This window comes from Aulonocara sp. 'chitande type north' Nkhata Bay, linkage group LG20 (assembly GCF_057382095.1).
Source record: "Aulonocara sp. 'chitande type north' Nkhata Bay isolate Kocher_YH1m ecotype deep benthic linkage group LG20, A_spYH_male_GT1.1, whole genome shotgun sequence".
Classification (NCBI taxonomy): domain Eukaryota; kingdom Metazoa; phylum Chordata; class Actinopteri; order Cichliformes; family Cichlidae; genus Aulonocara; species Aulonocara sp. 'chitande type north' Nkhata Bay.
The window spans coordinates 1,694,720-1,713,507 of record NC_141363.1 but is presented as its reverse complement, the minus strand read 5'-3'; the positions used below and the strand labels follow the sequence as shown (position 1 = coordinate 1,713,507).

The window sequence follows — 18,788 nt, the reverse complement described above, 5'->3', positions numbered from 1 at the left end:
CAGACCACTACAGAGGCAGAAACACAATGACTGTGTTCAGTCCAACCCCCCCCTTCCTCCAGTTTTCTCTTTGTCAGTCAGCAAACGAGAGGTTTATAGCACAGCAGCCATGTTGATGAGGATTTCATTCTGTCTGAATTCTCTCCCTGTCAGAGGAATAAGGACGGACACTCATAAATGTCAGACATATTTTACTTTAACACGTAGCCGTGCGTTTGTGTGTGTGCATGTGTGTGAGTTATGGTTGGTGTTTATATCAATGCTGTAGCTACGTCGTTTCACAGATCTAGATAAATGGTCTGTTATCGGCCTGTTTACTCTCTGTGAGAGACCGGACAGTCCCATATGTTACACCAGGCTCCACCAGCCAGTTCACAGCATGCCGACGCTGCCGTCATCTGCAAACCTTGAAAATTAGACAGATACAGACTGTCGCAGCTTTTTTGGAACAGTGGAGGGACGAGTGAAAATCCCCCAAAACACATTTTGAAATAAGCTTTCTTGAGAATGAAACAGTGTCTTTGCACGGTCATACTTTGTGGAAAAACAAACATGAACATGAAATATTATCAAAGAAATGGAGCTATATTCACGGTGCTGTTGACTTTCACAGGCATTTTACAGGCTCACATTGCAGTATAATCTGTAACTCAGTATTACAGTTATGCTACCGTTACAGAGATATTCCAGCACGGAGCACAGGAAAGAAATTTTAGCACGTGTTCAATTTAGCTGTGACAAACTATGCCACTGTATTTTTTCCAGTGATATCAAGAGCAAAGCAACACTGATGAGCTTTGTTTTCACCCCATTTCATCCTCAGAGAACTGGTTTCAACTTTTGAACACACTACTTCATTTGTCAGCTACTTAAAGGGAGGTGCACCACAAACCTCCTTGTGAATGCTTTGGTCATAAGAATATTAGCATTCATTCATTTGCATGGAAAACACAAACACTCAGCAACTAATCGCTAAACAAAAAGTGCAACACAAACCGGAGACAGAGACTGAATTCAAAGTAAAAGTTTTGCCTTTCACTATCACTTCTCAATTAGCTGGTGAGTGTTAGCAGATAAGCAGCCATCTTCCATGCAGGCAACCTGTTCTGTTTTCAGTGCCGTCATTTTATCATAATCACCCTCCTGCAACCACCAGCCAACTTGTTGGGAAATACACATTTTTCCCTAATACACATTCACAACATTTGTCCCATCTTTAGACTTGAATCAGTTTCACACCGACTGTCAGGAACCTCTTTTAACCACCTTCAACCAGCTGGCTCATTTTCCCCCAGTAACATAGTTGTTGCCAGCTGGTTACAAGGTAGTCACTGAGGCTTATGCAGATTGAAAGATTAAGTATATCCAAGCCACCACAACACTTTAGACTTTACTGAATAATGTAATTTCCTACAGAAAGAAAATTGTTTACTTCCATCAGCAGAGATGAATCCACAACATGAACAGCATGTTCAGCTTTCCTTCAGTCTTGTTTTAATCACTTTGCTGTTTCAGTAACTTTTTAATTCCAGCTCTGTATTCTTCAGCTTTTCTGAAACCCTATTTGTCCCTCATTAAATTTGTTTTGCATCTTTCTTCAGTTTGTCCTCCATGGTTGGATTTCTGTAGACTCATGCTTTTGTTGGCCTTCGTACAGATGAATTATTTGCTGTATCAGGTTTTTTTTGTTAATAAAGCTTGACTTTTGCAACTGCTCTCTGTGTCCACAACATGGGTACTCTTTTAAATCAACCTTAACTCTTTATCCTTGAAAATAAGCAGTTCTGCAGAGCAGTTTTTGTATGAATGTTACTGCAAAATACGAAAACGGAAAGATGGCACACTCAAAATATCTGAAACAGCCTTGAGGTTGCTCATGGACGTGCACCTTACAAACTAAAAATGTACATGTTAGCTATTCCACTTAAACACACACACACACACACGCGTAGTACTTACTTCCAGTTATAAGCCAGTGATACTTCTATATGTGAGTATAGGGCAGAGGTTCCCAAAGTGTGGGGCCCGCCCCCTAGGGGGGCGCGGTATGAAAAGAAAAAAAAGAAGAACGCTTGGACACTGCTAGCATAACAGACAGGTTTTTGACGGGGCTCCCACACAAACGCAAAGCAGGAGATGAAGCATCGCCAAATATGTTTCCAAACCAACCTTTCAAGCCAAAGACTAGAAAATATGGTGAAGCATATCTGCCCTTTGGCTTCACCTGTAATAAAGTTAAAGCCACACATTTAAACCAGTTGCTCTACATATAGAATTTGCACCTTAAGAGTCAATAGCATCTTTGGAGATATTTAACAGTAACGACACACTAAACTTCCCACTCTTGCAGATACTTAGGCATCACTGTTCCAAGCATCCACACATGAACGTCATTAAAAATGTATCATCCTCTATAATGCTGGAACATAATCACTCGATTTATTTCTATGATAGACATGCTTACTTCATATTTTACTTCAGACAGGTTATCTGATGGTCTCTATGACTGCTGCGTGAAACTTGTTGTTTCTTCTAATTCTTCTAGCTTCTAATTCCTTTGCGTCAGCACTTTCTCTCTAACTACATTCATCAGGACAGCTCATCATCTTTCCACCCCTTCCCTCACTAGTCTCTCATCCCATCTCACACTACCAAATGAAAGGGAAACCCTGGTGTGTCTGAGGCTGGCTGGCAGCAAAGCCAGAGGTGGAAAGATGAGAAGAGAGAGAGAGTGTGAGAGAGAGACATAAAGGCAAACAAAAGGAAAAAGAAAAGAAAGGAAGGGGAGTAAAAGCGCAGCCTGCTCTGACTGTAAATGCTATATGAAAACAGGAGAGTTTAAGCGTTAAGAGATGATTAGACTTTGTGGAATGAGCAACGTTGGGCAATTAATAAAATACAACCGAAGTTTCAAGTCTGTGTTATGCACCTAGGAAACCGTGAGAATAGAGAGGCAGTTATTGCATTTGTACAGATCTGTATTCACTCGCTCACACGCTCATCTTTTGTTGACATCCCACAACATGAAACTGCTAATCTACAGGCACCATTTCCTTACAGTAACAGAGATATTTTGCCTTTATTGTCGGAATGTCACTTAGAAAATGAAAAACATGTTGGTATTTTCTACTCGTTATCTACTTCAGCTCTTCTGAATGTTAACTAATGTACATCATTGTTTTTATACGAATTCATTCAATTCAATTTTATTTATATAGCACCAAATCACAACAACAGTTGCCTCAAGGTGCTTTATATTGTAAGGTAAAGACTCTAAAATAATACGAACAAAGAAACAGAGAAAACCCCAACAATCATGTGACCCCCCTGTGAGCAAGCGCTTTGGCGAGAGCGGGAAGGAGAAACTCCCTTTTAACAGGAAGAAACCTCCAGCAGAACCAGGCTCAGGGAGGGGCGGGGCCATCTGCTGCCACCTGTTTGGGGCGAGGGGATGAAGACAGGAAAAAGATGCTGTGGAAGAGAGCCAGAGATGCAAAATAACATTACAATGGAAATAGACGTAGGTTGCCTTCCACCTACATGGATATAATCTTAATTTGACTTCTGTTTTATTTCTTTTCTACTTAAAACTGACCTTCAACACTCAGTAGTAAAGTGCTACAAACATTTAATATAAGGGGAAGCTAATTCAGCACTGCCATAGATCAGCAAAGTTGCAGTTTGTTTTGTTTTGTTGCATTTTTTTTTCACTTTAATTTTTCACTTGGTTTGTTTAGGAAATGTTTTGGTTTGGGATAAAACAGTTCTTCACAATACAAGCCTAAATGTTGCAAAATGATTGGTTGAAAGGCTATTTTAGGCTATTTGTCTGAAGTGGCTACAAAGCTAGCACAGGGCTCACACTGTCTTGGAATAACGGCAATAACTGTCACGAAACGCTGTGCGGCAGGCAGGAGTAGGACCCAAAATGCAGGACTCACAGGCACGAGGGAATGAACTCAAAACTCAGCTTTATTTGCTGGCAGAACAAACATATAAACTAAACTAAACTGGGAAACCACAAACTAAGCACTCACAGAGAGACACACAGGGAGATCCACACAGCAAGAGGGACGACGTCACACTGAACAGAGGGAGACGCAGACAGAAATACACAGAGGGTTAACGAGGGAAGTGGGAACACACGGGGAACACAGGTGACACTGATAATCATAACGAGACAGGGCGGGGTGAACTGAACACTGACGGGAGAGGTGGAACAGGAAGTACAGGAGGAGAGAGAGCACGAGGAGAACTTAGACATAATGGGCAGGGGAAGCATGGAATAAAATACAAACATACAAGGAAACTAAGAACACTGGGCCAACATGGCCCAGGACCATGACAGTACCCCCCCCCTCAAGGGCTGGCTCCAGACAGCCCAAACACAGAAAAACAAAACCAAACAGAAAACAACCCAGGGCGGGCGGCGGGGGCCCAGGACGGAGGGCCCGGAACAGAAAACAAAAGAAGAGTACAGCAAACACCGGAGCCCAAGAAAACAACCCAAACACAGAGCAGTTCAGGGGGCCGACCATGCGGAAGGCAACGGCGGAGACGTGGAAACAGTTCAGGAGGCCGGCCGTGCGCAAGGCAACGGCGGCGGTGAAGGAGACGACGGAGCAGTTCAGGAGGCCGACCGCGCGAGAGGCGGCGGCGACGACGACAGCGCTGGTCCGGGGGCCGACCGCGCGGAAGGCGACGGCGGCCACCCAGGAGAAGAGGGTCCGGGGGCCGGCCGTGCGGAAGGCGACGGCGGCCACTCAGGCGAAGGCGGTCCGGGGGCCGGCCGTGCGGAAGGCGACGGCGGCCACTCAGGCGATGACGGTGCAGTTCAGGGGGCCGGCCGCGCGGAAGGCAGCGGCGGCGGCTCTCCAGTGTCAGGCGTACTGGCCGAGGCCCGGTGGGCACAGGACCAGTCGAGACAGGACCAGTCAAGGCGGGACCAGGCGAAGCACAGGCTGAGGCTGCAGCAGACGAAGACTCTGAGGAGGCCGGGCCAGACGAGGACGAAGACTCTGAGGAGGCCGGGCCAGACGAGGACGAAGACTCTGAGGAGGCCGGGCCAGACGAGGACGAAGACTCTGAGGAGGCCGAATGTCCGGCTGTGGGGTGGCGCGTCGGCGGCGTGAATGCCGTTTCTTTTTTGATGATGGCTCTGACGGGCCGAGCGGCTCCACATCCGGCCCTTCAGGCAGGTGGGTAGTAGCAGCTGGGGGATGAAGGTGGAGCTCGTTGCGGATTAAATCCTGTTCGAGTGGGTGGAGCGCACTGAGTAGCCAGGGAAGACCAGAGATTAAACGCTGTAGTTTGGTTTCCACAGCACGGCGAAATTCCTTTCCCTCATGTTCGAGCCACAGATGCAGGAGTCTTTCCACGGAGTAGATAATGTCCAGACGCAGTTCTTCTGGTGGGTTGAGTGCTGCTGGGTCCATATCTGGTGACGTCGTACTGTCACGAAACGCTGTGCGGCAGGCAGGAGTAGGACCCAAAATGCAGGACTCACAGGCACGAGGGAATGAACTCAAAACTCAGCTTTATTTGCTGGCAGGACAAACATATAAACTAAACTAAACTGGGAAACCACAAACTAAGCACTCACAGAGAGACACACAGGGAGATCCACACAGCAAGAGGGACGACGTCACACTGAACAGAGGGAGACGCAGACAGAAATACACAGAGGGTTAACGAGGGAAGTGGGAACACACGGGGAACACAGGTGACACTGATAATCATAACGAGACAGGGCGGGGTGAACTGAACACTGACGGGAGAGGTGGAACAGGAAGTACAGGAGGAGAGAGAGCACGAGGAGAACTTAGACATAATGGGCAGGGGAAGCATGGAATAAAATACAAACATACAAGGAAACTAAGAACACTGGGCCAACATGGCCCAGGACCATGACAATAACATTGCAAAATGTGAATAAACAGTTTTTTGCAGAACTAAAGCTCAGTCATATCCACAGTCCACACACAAACACTTGTTTTCACTGAGCCTGCCTGATTGGACATATTGGAAGTTTGCAGGAACGTACAAACAGAGCTTGAGTGACACTCCCCTCATCTTCTATGTGGGTGTTTTGCTGTAATAGACCTCTCTCACAGCAGATGTTTTGCCATGGCATAGCAGGAATGACATTTACAACAACTGTCTTCCATTAAGGTGAGTTCGCCTTAGCATCTGGTACTGTTCCCGCTGGTTTACTGTCACAGTGTTGTGACTTACTGGGGCACTTGATGGAATATAACCATCATTAACGAAACAGGTTTCACTTGTGCTTTTCCTTATATAACAAGTTAACGGCATGCCATGAACACATTCCAGTAGTAAAGGACAACGTGCACCTTTGTCATTACTATAACAAGAGTCTGCTAACATGTAATTTCCATCACAGCTCCATCGAGCTTTTACTGGAGGTGTAATTAGGCTGAAAACACCTGTTTGATAGAACGGGGCTTTTAAAGGCCTCAAATGCCTACCGTACACCCACGCAGGTGTTTCCACTTATCTTTCCAGATTAGATTTCTCCTCAGGACAGTGCCCACTGCAACTGCCTATGAATAACCCGTTGCACCTTAAACTTTACAATCCGTGCACAGCTCTGCACTGTGTGAATCTGAACAAAGGTCTGACCAGCACAATAACTTCAAACAGCAGGACACTGCTTAAATTGCTTTTCTTTTTGCATATCTCTTTGGCTCTCAAAGCCCCACATTTTCTATTTATTTTTTTATTGGTAAAGGAAATAACAGCAAAGTGTTTGCAGCATGGCAAATATTCTGCATTTGCTTTAGGCAGCTGGTGTAACTCACTTCAGACCCACCAGGGGACATATTAAAGAACTCAGTTGAAAAGTTTCATTTTGAGAAAAAAAAAGAGAAGAAGAAGTAAAAACGTGATACACATTTCACAGTTTCTTCAGTTTTCTTAAAAGCATTTGTATTTTTTGTAATTCAGGAAGCTTCAAGGAAAGGCTGTGTTGTGTGCACATTTATATGTTTGCACACACGAAACTGTATTTTTATTGCTTCTCCTGTTCCCATGGCCGGGGCTCGGAAACACTCAGAAGTAGGTTGTTTGTTCTTTCTTTTTTCTATTTGCATGTAGTAATGAAGTGTGCATCGTAGCTCTTTATAATTTGTGTTTTATTTAAATTCCACACAAACAATTAAGTTATTGAAATATAAAGAACTCTTTTCTCCAGCTGTCAGAGATGTTTTACAAGCCATTTGTTTACCTTTAAATTGACCCAGCTGATGTTTCAATTTCAACTGAGTTTAGATAAAAACCACACAAGTCATCTCAGGGCATGTTCCACAGATATGGCATCATAACCTCTTTGTAAAGACTTAACTCGGATCCATTTCTGCGACCGCTGTGTAGCTCAAGCATGCAGTCTCGTATTGATTTTCACACTGAATACTGTATGTGCTTCAGTACAAAGACAGACAGACACACAAAAAATATCAGAAGTCCAGCAGGAGGCCGTGTTGATTCTGTATATCTCCCTCACAGATGAAAAATTGAAGCATTTCTATTAATCTGAACCAAAATAAGCATAAAACACTCAGTGAGGGATTGAGTGATTTGGGCTTTAATGCAGCCCACAGAGTATTTACAGTGGTGTTCTGCAAGGATTAGTTGCATGAGAGGATTAGTCAAGCTGCATTACTGCTGTTTTATTTAACTCACAACAGCAAAAGACTAAAAGTAAAAGCCTCTTAAACACATTTAGGCTACATGAGAGGCCAGCCTGGACACTTTGACAAACATGATGTTTGTGTCCTCTTTAAAGACATGTACCGGAAAGAGATGTGCAAAACACACCCACGCACAGACACACACAGACACACACTTTCTCACATACTCAACTCTCTGCACTTAATCTATAATCTAGTAATCTGCTGAAAGTTGCCCTGTTCAGCATATGCTGTGCTTGGAGACACTGTGTCATATTAGTTAAGGCGATGATGCTGGTGAGAATAAAGCATATGCAGATACTGACAGAATCAACAGAGTGGGAAACTCTCCGAGAGAGGAGAGGATTAATGCAGACAGACTGGAAAAGAAGGAAGCACCGTGAAAGAGAAAGAATGAAATTTGCAGAGGCAGCACAACTCAGCCATCTCTCCCTCTCTTTCAGTCTCGTTCTCTTTCCTTGCATCAGCACTGATCACATACATCAGTAAAGTAAAGAGCACCCCATCCATCAATGTATGACTCTGGAGCTGCTGTCAGGAATACTGAAGCTGTTCCTCACAGCCGCGCAAACACACAAAAGCACAATCATATGCATACTGCGCAATATATCAACATCGGCATTATAGCAACCAGAATAGACACCCTGTCAATGCGGTAAAGTTTGCTTCACTTGAAAATACACAAAATGTGCCTTTTACAAAATCACACTTATATTGAAGCAAACGCAACTGGAAGAAAATATATACTTGCTCTGTGCTCGGCTCCCTTCAGCTTGTTCCTATTTGCTTAATTTATTCTTCATGTCAAAACATGTTCTAGTCTTGGTCCAGGATGACCCTTTAATTTCTTCTTCATTTGGAGACTTGATTCTAATAGCGGCGGTCCATTATCTGCATCATTCTAACACAAACACTACTGGAAATCTGCTTCTGCGGCTGCCTTGTTAAATGAAGGTTTAAACTCATTTATTCTTTTTCATGTCAACGTATGCGAAGCTCCAATATAGGAGAAGTGTGTTTCATACAAGCTCTGCTGGGAAAACAGAAAAAAAAGGGCCAGTCAATGCTACTTTACATCCAGCCAGCAGAAGACAAGCCACACTCGGGGAGTGTGCATATGTACCCAAGCTAAACAGGAATTAGGTTTATGATTTGCTGTTTAGTAGCATTAATCCATTCAGATCTTTCTTGGTACACATGGCTGAGAAAACAAAAGCTTTGGATGGAGTCCTGCATTTCCTGACAGACACAAATATGTAAATGGTTCAAAAGGTAACATCCAGCCGTTTGTTTGCTTTCCAAACACCTGGTCATTTGCTGAATCTCCTGAGATCAAACACAGAAACTGTGTACACGGGGAAAAGAAAAGGGAGCGATATGAGAGCAAATGGACCCCAAGGAGGTAAAGCAAAAGGCTTTGATGTGCTCTGAGCATGCCTGTTTACAAATTATACAATAAGATTCAGAGGTGCATTTTTCAATGGCAATTCATAACTATGCAAATAATAAACACCCACTGACTCAATGAAATACATCCTGTTTTTGAAGGGCTCAGCTTTCTGGTTACAGTCCAAACATGAGGTGTAACGGGAAGTTTTTAATTTGACTATAACGTGAGCATTATGTGCAGTACGTGTTGCTCTTGTGCTCTAGACCAGAGAAAAGCTCCAAAAACTCAAAGCTGGACGGGACAAACATACAAAACAATGAATGAGTACAGACTAAGACAAGATAATGGTAACAGCAAGCCAGAGAAAGTAGCTGTTATGAGCTTTGTTTTAACACAAAAGAAATTCAATCTGAGAACAACAGAACCAAATCTCATAGAAAATAAACTGCAAATAATCAGTAGACTAGTCAATAGTCTCACACAGATACACTGTAAAACCTAATAATGTGCCTTATTAAAAATATTAAGTAGAGTGAACTCGGTAATTATCAACTTGTTATTAGCACTAAAAGCTGATCAACTCAGTTTAGTTCAACTAAGTAAGCTGGAGATGCTGCTTTTCAGTGGTGGAATGTATCTAAGCACACTTACTCTATTCTGTACTTAAATAGGTTCCAACGTGCTGCTTTGCCTCATTTCATATTTGACTTCATTATCTGACAGTTTATATTTGTATGCGATCGACTTTCTGTGCTGTACGCTTGGTTTGAGGCTCTGGACCAGCACTCCTCCCAGTAAGCTGTTGGACAGAAAGATGTCAATTGAGTGTTTTTTTTAGTTTTCGTATATATTAGTAATTTTCAGAGTCATTTATATTAATCATGCTAAAGTTTAATCGTACTTTAGACCAACCTGTTTTACTTCTCGCTTGTGCTTTGTGAGAGTGTTTACTGATCTTTTCCTGTCTTCTGTTATTAGACGTGAGATATGACTGCACTATGCTGTTGTCCTCAAAGGAATTCCAGCAGTTCTTGTTGTTGACTCCAGTAAATTCTACAAGACATGCTGCGCAAGTAAACGCAAACAACAACAGTTTGGTCTGCATTTCTTGAAAGATCATATCTCACAAACCTAGTTTAGAGGTACCAAACTATCTGCACAGTATATAGTGAAGTCCGCAAATCTTTGAACAATTTTTTTTGCACCCACATTATTCTGCAGATCATCTGAAAGGTATATCGACACTTTGTCATTAAAATGAAATAATGAATTGATTTTACATCTAGATAGAAGGCATTCAGAATGAAAAGTTAGTGACCATGGTTGCATAGCCCTTTTTAAAAATATGCTGTTATGGTGTTATTGTTTGTCGGGCGGCGGTCAGGACTATCGAGGCACTGAATATCACCTGTGGGGACATTTGGGAGGTTGAGGGATGCTGACCTCAATAAACAGCTTGGGTATCTGCGGCTGTATGTTCTGCACACTGAGAGAGGAGCTGAACTATCAACTATCACCACATGATGGTGAGTTGGATCAGGTGGCGGGGGAGGATGCCGGACACACCTGGCACACTCAAACATATAGTGTAGACTGGGGACGCCTGGTAGAGGTTCAGGAGATCTTCAACTCCCAGTTCAACAGTAGCAGGCTGGGGACAATGTTCTGCACCTCCATAGCTGAGGCTGCTGCAAGGAGCACTGGCTGCAGAACCAACCACCTTGCTGGATATGCTGGACACTGCAGAACAGTGTAAATAAAAAGTTGGGCGGATTTTAACTGCATTACGAGATGTGTTTTTAATTATTATTTTTTATTTATAGTTACATACTGTAACTAATTAGATTGTACAGGGTGCTCATAATGAATAAGTTGCCCTACCTTCATTATTTTCAGTATGCTTTACATATTTTTCTTTGAGGCAAAGAGTCTGCATTTTTTTTTTTTTTTGTTGGAGGGACACCAAAGCTTTCCCAAACCAGCTGAGAGCAGTAATCTCTGCAGTGTGTCCTGGGTCTGCCTTGGAGTTTTGTCCAAGTGGGACATGCAAAGAAATCCTGGTCACATAGCAAAGCTACCTAAACTTTCACGAAGCGGTATGAAGTCATAGTTGTGTTAGCAGTCTGTGGATATGAACGTGGCTTTGAAAGTGATATAATCAGGATGCGGATTTAGATTTTCTGGGCCAGGTCATATGACTTTGTCATTACAACTAGCAGATATACTGTTCAAAGCATTTTCCTATCTAGTATCAGTATTCAACAGAAGACTGTGAAGCATCACTGCAGTAAGTCACAAAATTGTTTTGTGGTGCTAGTTTATAGTTTAGTTAGTTGTTTAAAAGATTTGTATATGATACCTTTCACCATCTTTATTATTTACACCTTTCACCTGGAAATCTACTTGAATTCCTTGCTAGATTTCCATTATATAACATAAAAAGTTTGTCTGCTAGGTGTCTTTAATCAAGAACACCCAAGCCTCTTCGAAGCTACTCTGGTCATCCTTGACTCTAATAAAAGGAAATTGTATATATTGGTTATACATATTTCAGCCCGACTCTTAGTTAAAAGGATGATTCCTGTCTCAATGTGACTCATGTAAAACAGAGCCAAAAGTTCTGCTGACGCAGAATTGGAAATTCAAATGCATGTGTCTGTAAGACGGTGTTCCCATGAATACCAAAGGCGAGCATTGTACAAACACATAAGTACAAAAGCGCTGCGCCACCCACCAGGTAAATACCTCTGGAGGACAAATTGGAAATTGAATCATAAACTATAAAGAGCCAAGGTTGAGTTCAGCTGCGGAAGAAAAGAGAGACGAGATGGAGGTGGAGAGGAGAAAAGAAAAGAAAGAACGGCTACATTAAATAAAAGTTCACCCGTTCTCTCCTGCCCCGGCAAAAATTCACGCTGTGCTACCTGATTGAAATTTCCTGGTTTAATAGCTGTGAAATAAAGTAAAAGTTGGGAAGAGGAGGAAAGAGAGAATATGAAACAGAGGGCAAAAGAGAGGAAAGCAGCAGCGGCGGAACAACACGGGAGAGAGAAGGAGACTTGAAAACCAAAGACCAGAGGACACAAGGACATGATGGAAAGCGAAGTCTAAAAAATTCAATCAAAGCTACTCTTTGCCTTTTTTATAGTATTTCCTTAACAAACTGCTAATTCATATTGATATTGTATTGTCCTGTGCGCATATGCAAGACGTCCTTGGGTGTCTTTTGCAAAGGGAAACTGGATTTCCTCAAATAAGTAAAACAGGTAACTATCCTAGTTCCAGTCAGTGGCTAAAACAAAGTCAATAGAGGCTTTATGCTTTTACTTAAGAAAGCAAACTGTACCAAGGTGGGTCTAGGCAGGGTTAGCTAGAGAGCTAAAAGGTAACGATTTCCTCTAATGAATGCAATGAGAGGACCCCAGTGAGGAAATCTCACTGTGCAGGGAAAGGAAACTTTCTATTTACACCAATTAGTCCAAACACGTAATCAGCACAGCACAAAGAGACACACCAGTGCATCCATCTAACATTACCTCGGAAGGGTTGATGGAGAAGGGGGGAAATCAATTCTATCTTCATTTTATTTCAAATTTAGCATCTAGATCTACAGATCTATTTAGATGTAACTGAATTTTAAATTATGAAATTATAACAACAGAGGGAGTTTATTATTTTAGGCTCCACAGTACTTGTTTTTGGAGAAATGCATCGACTATCACACACTGTCCTGTTTCATTCAAGACGTGAGAACATAACATAAAGTTCTCATAAAGTCACAATGATTTCAATAGATTTTAAAGAAAGTCAAATTTGTAACTGTTGAGATTTATTACATAACCATGTGTAACCAATACAACACTTCAATACTGTCATAAATTCCTCATATTTGCCACCTGGTGAACTTCTATCGCTGCACCATCGAGAGCATCCTGACCAACTGTATAACAGTCTGGTACGGGAACTGCTCTGCCTCGGACCGGAAGGCGTTGCAGAGGGTCGTGAAAACTGCCCAGCGCATCGCCGGAGCACCACTTCCTGCCATAAAAGACATCTACAGGAAGCGGTGTCTGAAAAGGGCTGGGAAAATCATCAAAGACCCCAGTCACCCATCACATGGACTCTTCACCCTCCTGCCCTCTGGGAGGCGCCACAGGAGCCTCCGGACTAAGACCACCAGGTACCGGAACAGCTTCTTCCCCACAGCTGTCAGACTCCTGAACTCTGCCTCCTGACATCTGACCCACGTTAAACTCATGGACTGAACATACACACACCCACAATGGACAACTGTACCCTCAAACACAATAATAACATGGACTGAACCACCACTCACAACCACTAGCACTTTATATAGCCTCTGTAGAAACTATCTACACCCTCACTTATCTTAACTGCACTACTGTATAGCTCTGTGTAAATAATCATTCTGTACATTCAATAATCTTTAATCCTACAACTGTTTACAACTTGCATAGTTCCCATTTCTGTATAGCTGTATATCCCAGATTCTGTAAAGTTATTTATTTCATATTCTGTATAGTTTTTCATATTTATATCCTGTTCATATCCTGTACATAGCTTGTACTCACTACAGCCTGTACATACTTATAGTTATAGAATATTCACAACATACTTCATACCGTGTACATTATAACATACCATAATAGACCCATTTCTGTAATATACTTACATATCTATATTATTGCTAATATATATTGTAATATATCTATATCACTAAAGCACTTCTGGATGGATGCAAACTGCATTTCGTTGCCCTGTACCTGTGCATGTGCAATGACAATAAAGTTGAATTCTATTCTATTCTATTCTATTCTAACATTAATTCAACATTAATTAGTAGTAGAAAAATTAATACTTTTATTTTTGTGTATTTTGGTTCACTTTAGGAAAACAAAACCTTAAATTCCAAACTAAAAGAACGAGATTTAGGCAATTTTTACTCCTTTCAAACGTTGAAACATTTTACACGTTCACCTAACAAGATAAAGATCCCACAAACTCGGCTGAATCAAACATGAGGAAGTACCTGCTTCGGCAACCCTTCGTTAAAATCCAAAAATGGAACTGACAACACCAACAACAACATCAGCATTAGCAGCTCTTTAGCTCAGGTACAGCTGAACGGTGTGACTTTAACCCAAACTTAATTAATTTTTAGTGTTTTTCTCATAATCATCTGAGCTCTTTTGCAGTTTTTTGGAAATTTTTAAAAAAGATCTCGTTTTGCCAGCGTTGCAAGGCACCATAAAGTAGGAGATCATACGTGGGTAATGATAGAGCACAGTGTGTTTTATGTGTGTTTGCAGGAGCATTTAATCTGATAACACTGCATTCATAGAAACGCAGCAGGAACTGGCAGCGTGAGTCAGTTCCTGACTTTGTCATTTCATCAGCTATTTGAACAATCATCAGTGATTTTTGAAACATTGAAGCTGACCTGTAAGATTTGTGAATAATTCTTTAGCACCACTCTATCGTTTACAATTTGTTCCAATCAAGCTGAAGAACAGTATCCTTGAATTTGAGGTAGCACTAGTCATTGGTAAGAAACTTGGTTGGCCTCAGTTTTACCTTCAGAACTGCTGAAATTCGTTCTGACATAAATTCAAGAAGGTGCTACTAACGTTGTTCAGAGAAGCTGGTCTAAAAACAACACACACCTTTTGCAGATTTGTAAAAGCAGTTTTTATGAGGTGATTCTTCAAACATCTAAAAGGTGCTCTAGCTGTACTGATACTTTTTTTAATAGTAAATTTATTGTCAGAAAAACACTTCTGAGATGATGTGTGCTGTGGTTATAAAAGCAAAGCAACTACATTCAAGGAGAGTATTTAAATGTTGCTCAACAGGCTCAATGTGTGCCAGAACAAACAAACACTTCCATCACACCTAGGGATGGGTACTGATAAGATTTTCACGATTTCGGTTCCATTTTTGATTCTGTTTAATGATTCGATTCTTTATCGATTCTTTTTAAAAAGGAGAACACTAAGGTCGATTAGCTTAGAACTTTGTTTTATATCTTCTCTTTGAACAAGATAGAAATTTAGGAGTAACATGGCCTTACAAACCCAACACTGAGAGCTTCAGAGATCCAGCCTACGGCTCTTCAATGGGGCGTCACAGGGTCCCCAGGAAAAACATTGTAAATGTAAAATAATAAAATAAATATTCTTCTGTAGCAATAACAAAGTATAACATAAATTATTCTGTAACAATTACACAAGAATATCCAGTAATGTCCCTGCCTACAATTAAACACATTCACTTACTGAAAATCATCTGCTGTGGCAAATGGGTCAAGCCTTTTACCACAAACTTAGTCACTGCTCGGTGACGTTCGTCTATCCTGGCCTGAAAGGAGACGCTACCGGCAGACTGCAGCGAGAACTGCCAGCATCTGAGCCAGACTCTGTCTCATCATGGTCACTAAATGCACAGTAATGGCAGGTTTGTAATAAGGCAGATCGCGCTAACATAATATGCACTGTTAGTTGATTATTTACCTGCCGCATTAACGGGAGAGGACGTGCAAACGTTACCGCTGCTGCTGGGTTGAGATTCACGAGTCCGGAGCGGAATTAAAAACACGACATTCATTTAAGGTCATCGCGTGTTTTGTGAGCTTTTGCATATTCGTAGTGTTTCCTCCCTTAAATGAAATATCTACTTAGCAAGTATTGCAAGTTGCCCTGTTTTCATCCGTTCTCGTAAAGTATAACCAAACTTTTGAGCGTTTGAGCCGCCATGTTTCCTGCCAGGTAAATGACGCTCTGCAACGTGGTGACGTCATTCGGGGCGACTGGAATCGATAAGGGAATCGTTTGCAAAAATGGCAAACACTTCCAAGGAATTGAAACAGTGGGAACGTTTTCGATTCCCATCCCTAATCACCACAAGACTGAACTTTTGATACTTTCCATTTGGGAATTTAAATATGTGCTTCTGCATAACTGGCTGTGGCAAGTAGTTATTAGATTTCCTCTCACTTTTTTTGTTTGTTTGTTTTGGGCTTCTTCTTCTTCTTTACTATTCCCCATATGTCAGAAGGATTGAGATGGTTTTATATAAATCAGCATTTTTCCAAAATCTAGCATGTCTGGCACCAAACCCTGTGCCACATCCAGTCCCTTAAACCACTTTTTGTCCCCATTCTGATGCTTTGTTTGAACTCCAGTGACTCTTCTTAACCATGTCTACATGCCTAAAAACATTTAGTTTTCTCTATATATGTCCTTTAACAAGCCTCTGGAAGGGTTTCAGTTACCAGACAGAATATTTTCATATATACATACACTATAAAGAGCATGGTGCTAGTCCTTAGTAACACAATCACAGCCTCACAATCCATTTTTGTTTATGTGCTACTCTGGTTCTTTAGGCAGAGGCCATGAATCACGCTGCCTCTAAGCAGAGTTCATCTTGCTGTCTGGCATCACCTTTCTGCTTTTATAGATATTCATTTGCTACACTTGGTAAAAAAAAAAAAGAAAAAACCCCAGCTATAAACACACTGTCCTCCAGTAGAAAAACCATTTTGATCTTCTTGTTCAATATTTCAGCAAACAGGCAGCCTGCCTGACAGACATTAGAAACACATTTCTCCAGAATATCGGTGGAATCTTGTTTGAGCAGGAATAAGTACAGAAGATGATCCTGTGACAAACTCCAAAAGTCTAGAAGGCCTGTACCCAATCATCAGATACACTCCTGGCACGTTAATGGCTTAAAACAATACGCGCATTACCAAGGACACAGTGATTGGTGAAGGAGAGTATATGCTAATTCAGTTATTCAGTCATGAAATTTGTCAACTGTAACCGCTGATATAGAGCGAGGGAGAAAAAGAAGCCAGAGGCTACGTAAAACCCATACTGCCGAACAAATGGGCAGATCATAAATAACGTGTCTCTCTTGCTGTGAGGCAGCAGGACAGTCGGTGTTCAGTGGAAACCAGAGTGACAAAATACGATGTAACTGAAACTTAATAATTGTGTGAAATCATAAATACTGCTCTAACAAACAGTATTCATTGCTATGCAGCTTCCTGCTCATAAAATAATTATTTTATGATTACCGCACTGACTGATGTTAATGTCAGCAGCTATTTGTGAGACAGTGATATTTAAAATGGGTAATTAAAAGTGATTTTCTCCCTGTCTGCCACTCGCCACCACCGATGACTCCACGTCTGTCATCAGTCAGATGTTGCAATGTAATTATATGGGAACACACACATGCACAACCTCAGTTTCAAGCAATGTGCAATCTTTTGTTTCATTTCCCAACAAAAATGATATTCATTCAACAGGTGAAGCAGGTGTGGATGATGGAGTAAGAGGGCTTTAAAGATGGAAAGTACGATCCAGCCAAGTTCCTGGCAGTGTGATCCCTCTATGGTGCCTCGTACACATGCGTATTCCACCCCCACTGTTATTTTAGCTTATAACTGTAGACGAAAGTCTTGGCTTTGTTGTTGCTCTCATCCTGTAGAGTTGTGTCACAGTTAGTGAAGGAAGATTCTGGTGTTTATTATATTTATTATTCTCGTGTGTTTATTGTTCAATGATAATTTTTAATTGCCCTGGGTCAGCACGTCTCAATTTCAATAAAGTTGTATTTACAGAGGGGAAGGGACGGAAAGCGTCTGCTACATTTGCATTTATTTATTGGATTTCAAAGAGATTTAGAATGTGCTGAGTTTATTATTATTCTCATCAGAGATGAAACGATGTGCAAAGCACCGTGCTCACGTTTATCTAGCGCTGTCTGGTCCTACTGACTGCTCAAAGCACTTTTTAACCACACAGTCATGCAGCGCTTTTTATTCTGCACATTTCCAAGCACTTTATCTACCTCACATCCGTGGCCAATTTACAATCACCTATTAACCTAACATGCGGGTGTTTGGACTGTGGGAAGAAACCAGAGTACCCAGAGGAAACCCACGCAGGGAGAGTGAGAACATGCACACTCCACACAGAGGTGCTGAACCAGGAACCTTCTGGCTGGGAGGTAACATTGCTAACCGCTGCACAACTGTGCGGCTGCACGAAAATGCACAGTCTGGGCCACATGCTTAATTTAAAACATTTAGGAAGAAGAAGATTTTAAAAGAAGGAAATATTCTTTCCCAGTATGAGCAGAGCATGCCACATTAAAAGTATAATAAGTGACAGTATAATGTTCTTCTGATCGTCTGTCTCACTGTCAGTAATTACTGATTTCATTAATTTGGTCTCTTTCTCTCTCATGCATGAATTCTTTAACTCGTGACCTGTGATTTAAAAGTGGAAGGAAGTGCTGGGATGTTTGTCAGCATGAAAAAATTCACATTTGTAATTTTCAGCTTGAATTTTTCACAAGCCATATGGAACCGTGTTGTAGACCAAGAATGGAGTGCAGCTTTACTGTGGAGCAGCCACTAAGGAGGGCAGACAGCCTGTCTCTGCACATCACATTAGAGAGCCTCCTTGGCCATGTATGCATATAGATGTGTGTGCACGTGGGTTTTTTATTTGTGTGTGTCCTTCCATGTGGATCTACAGAGGGTCTGTCGGCGTGCCTGACTGAATGCACATGTCCCTCTGAGCATGTGCGAGAGTAGTTTAGCACATGTGACTTCGCCTTCTATGTCTTTCTCCTTACATCTGTATTTTCCTGTC

The 18,788-nt window shown here is 41.8% G+C and overlaps 1 protein-coding gene across 3 annotated transcripts in view; it reads right to left on the bottom strand.

Annotated features, from left to right (window-relative positions):
* Nucleotides 1-18,788, bottom strand: part of LOC147304766 (chemokine-like protein TAFA-2) — a 95,956-nt gene that overhangs the window by 24,536 nt on the left and 52,632 nt on the right. The window contains exon 1 of one of the 3 annotated variants that reach the window (XM_086278054.1): nt 15,630-15,885. The exons of the other annotated variants lie outside the window; for them this stretch is intronic. Coding sequence (XP_086134180.1) covers nt 15,630-15,723 — 94 coding nt within the window. The 5' untranslated portion in view covers nt 15,724-15,885. Of the gene's footprint in view, nt 1-15,629; nt 15,886-18,788 lie in introns of those variants that run through there. 3 annotated transcript variants of the gene reach the window in all.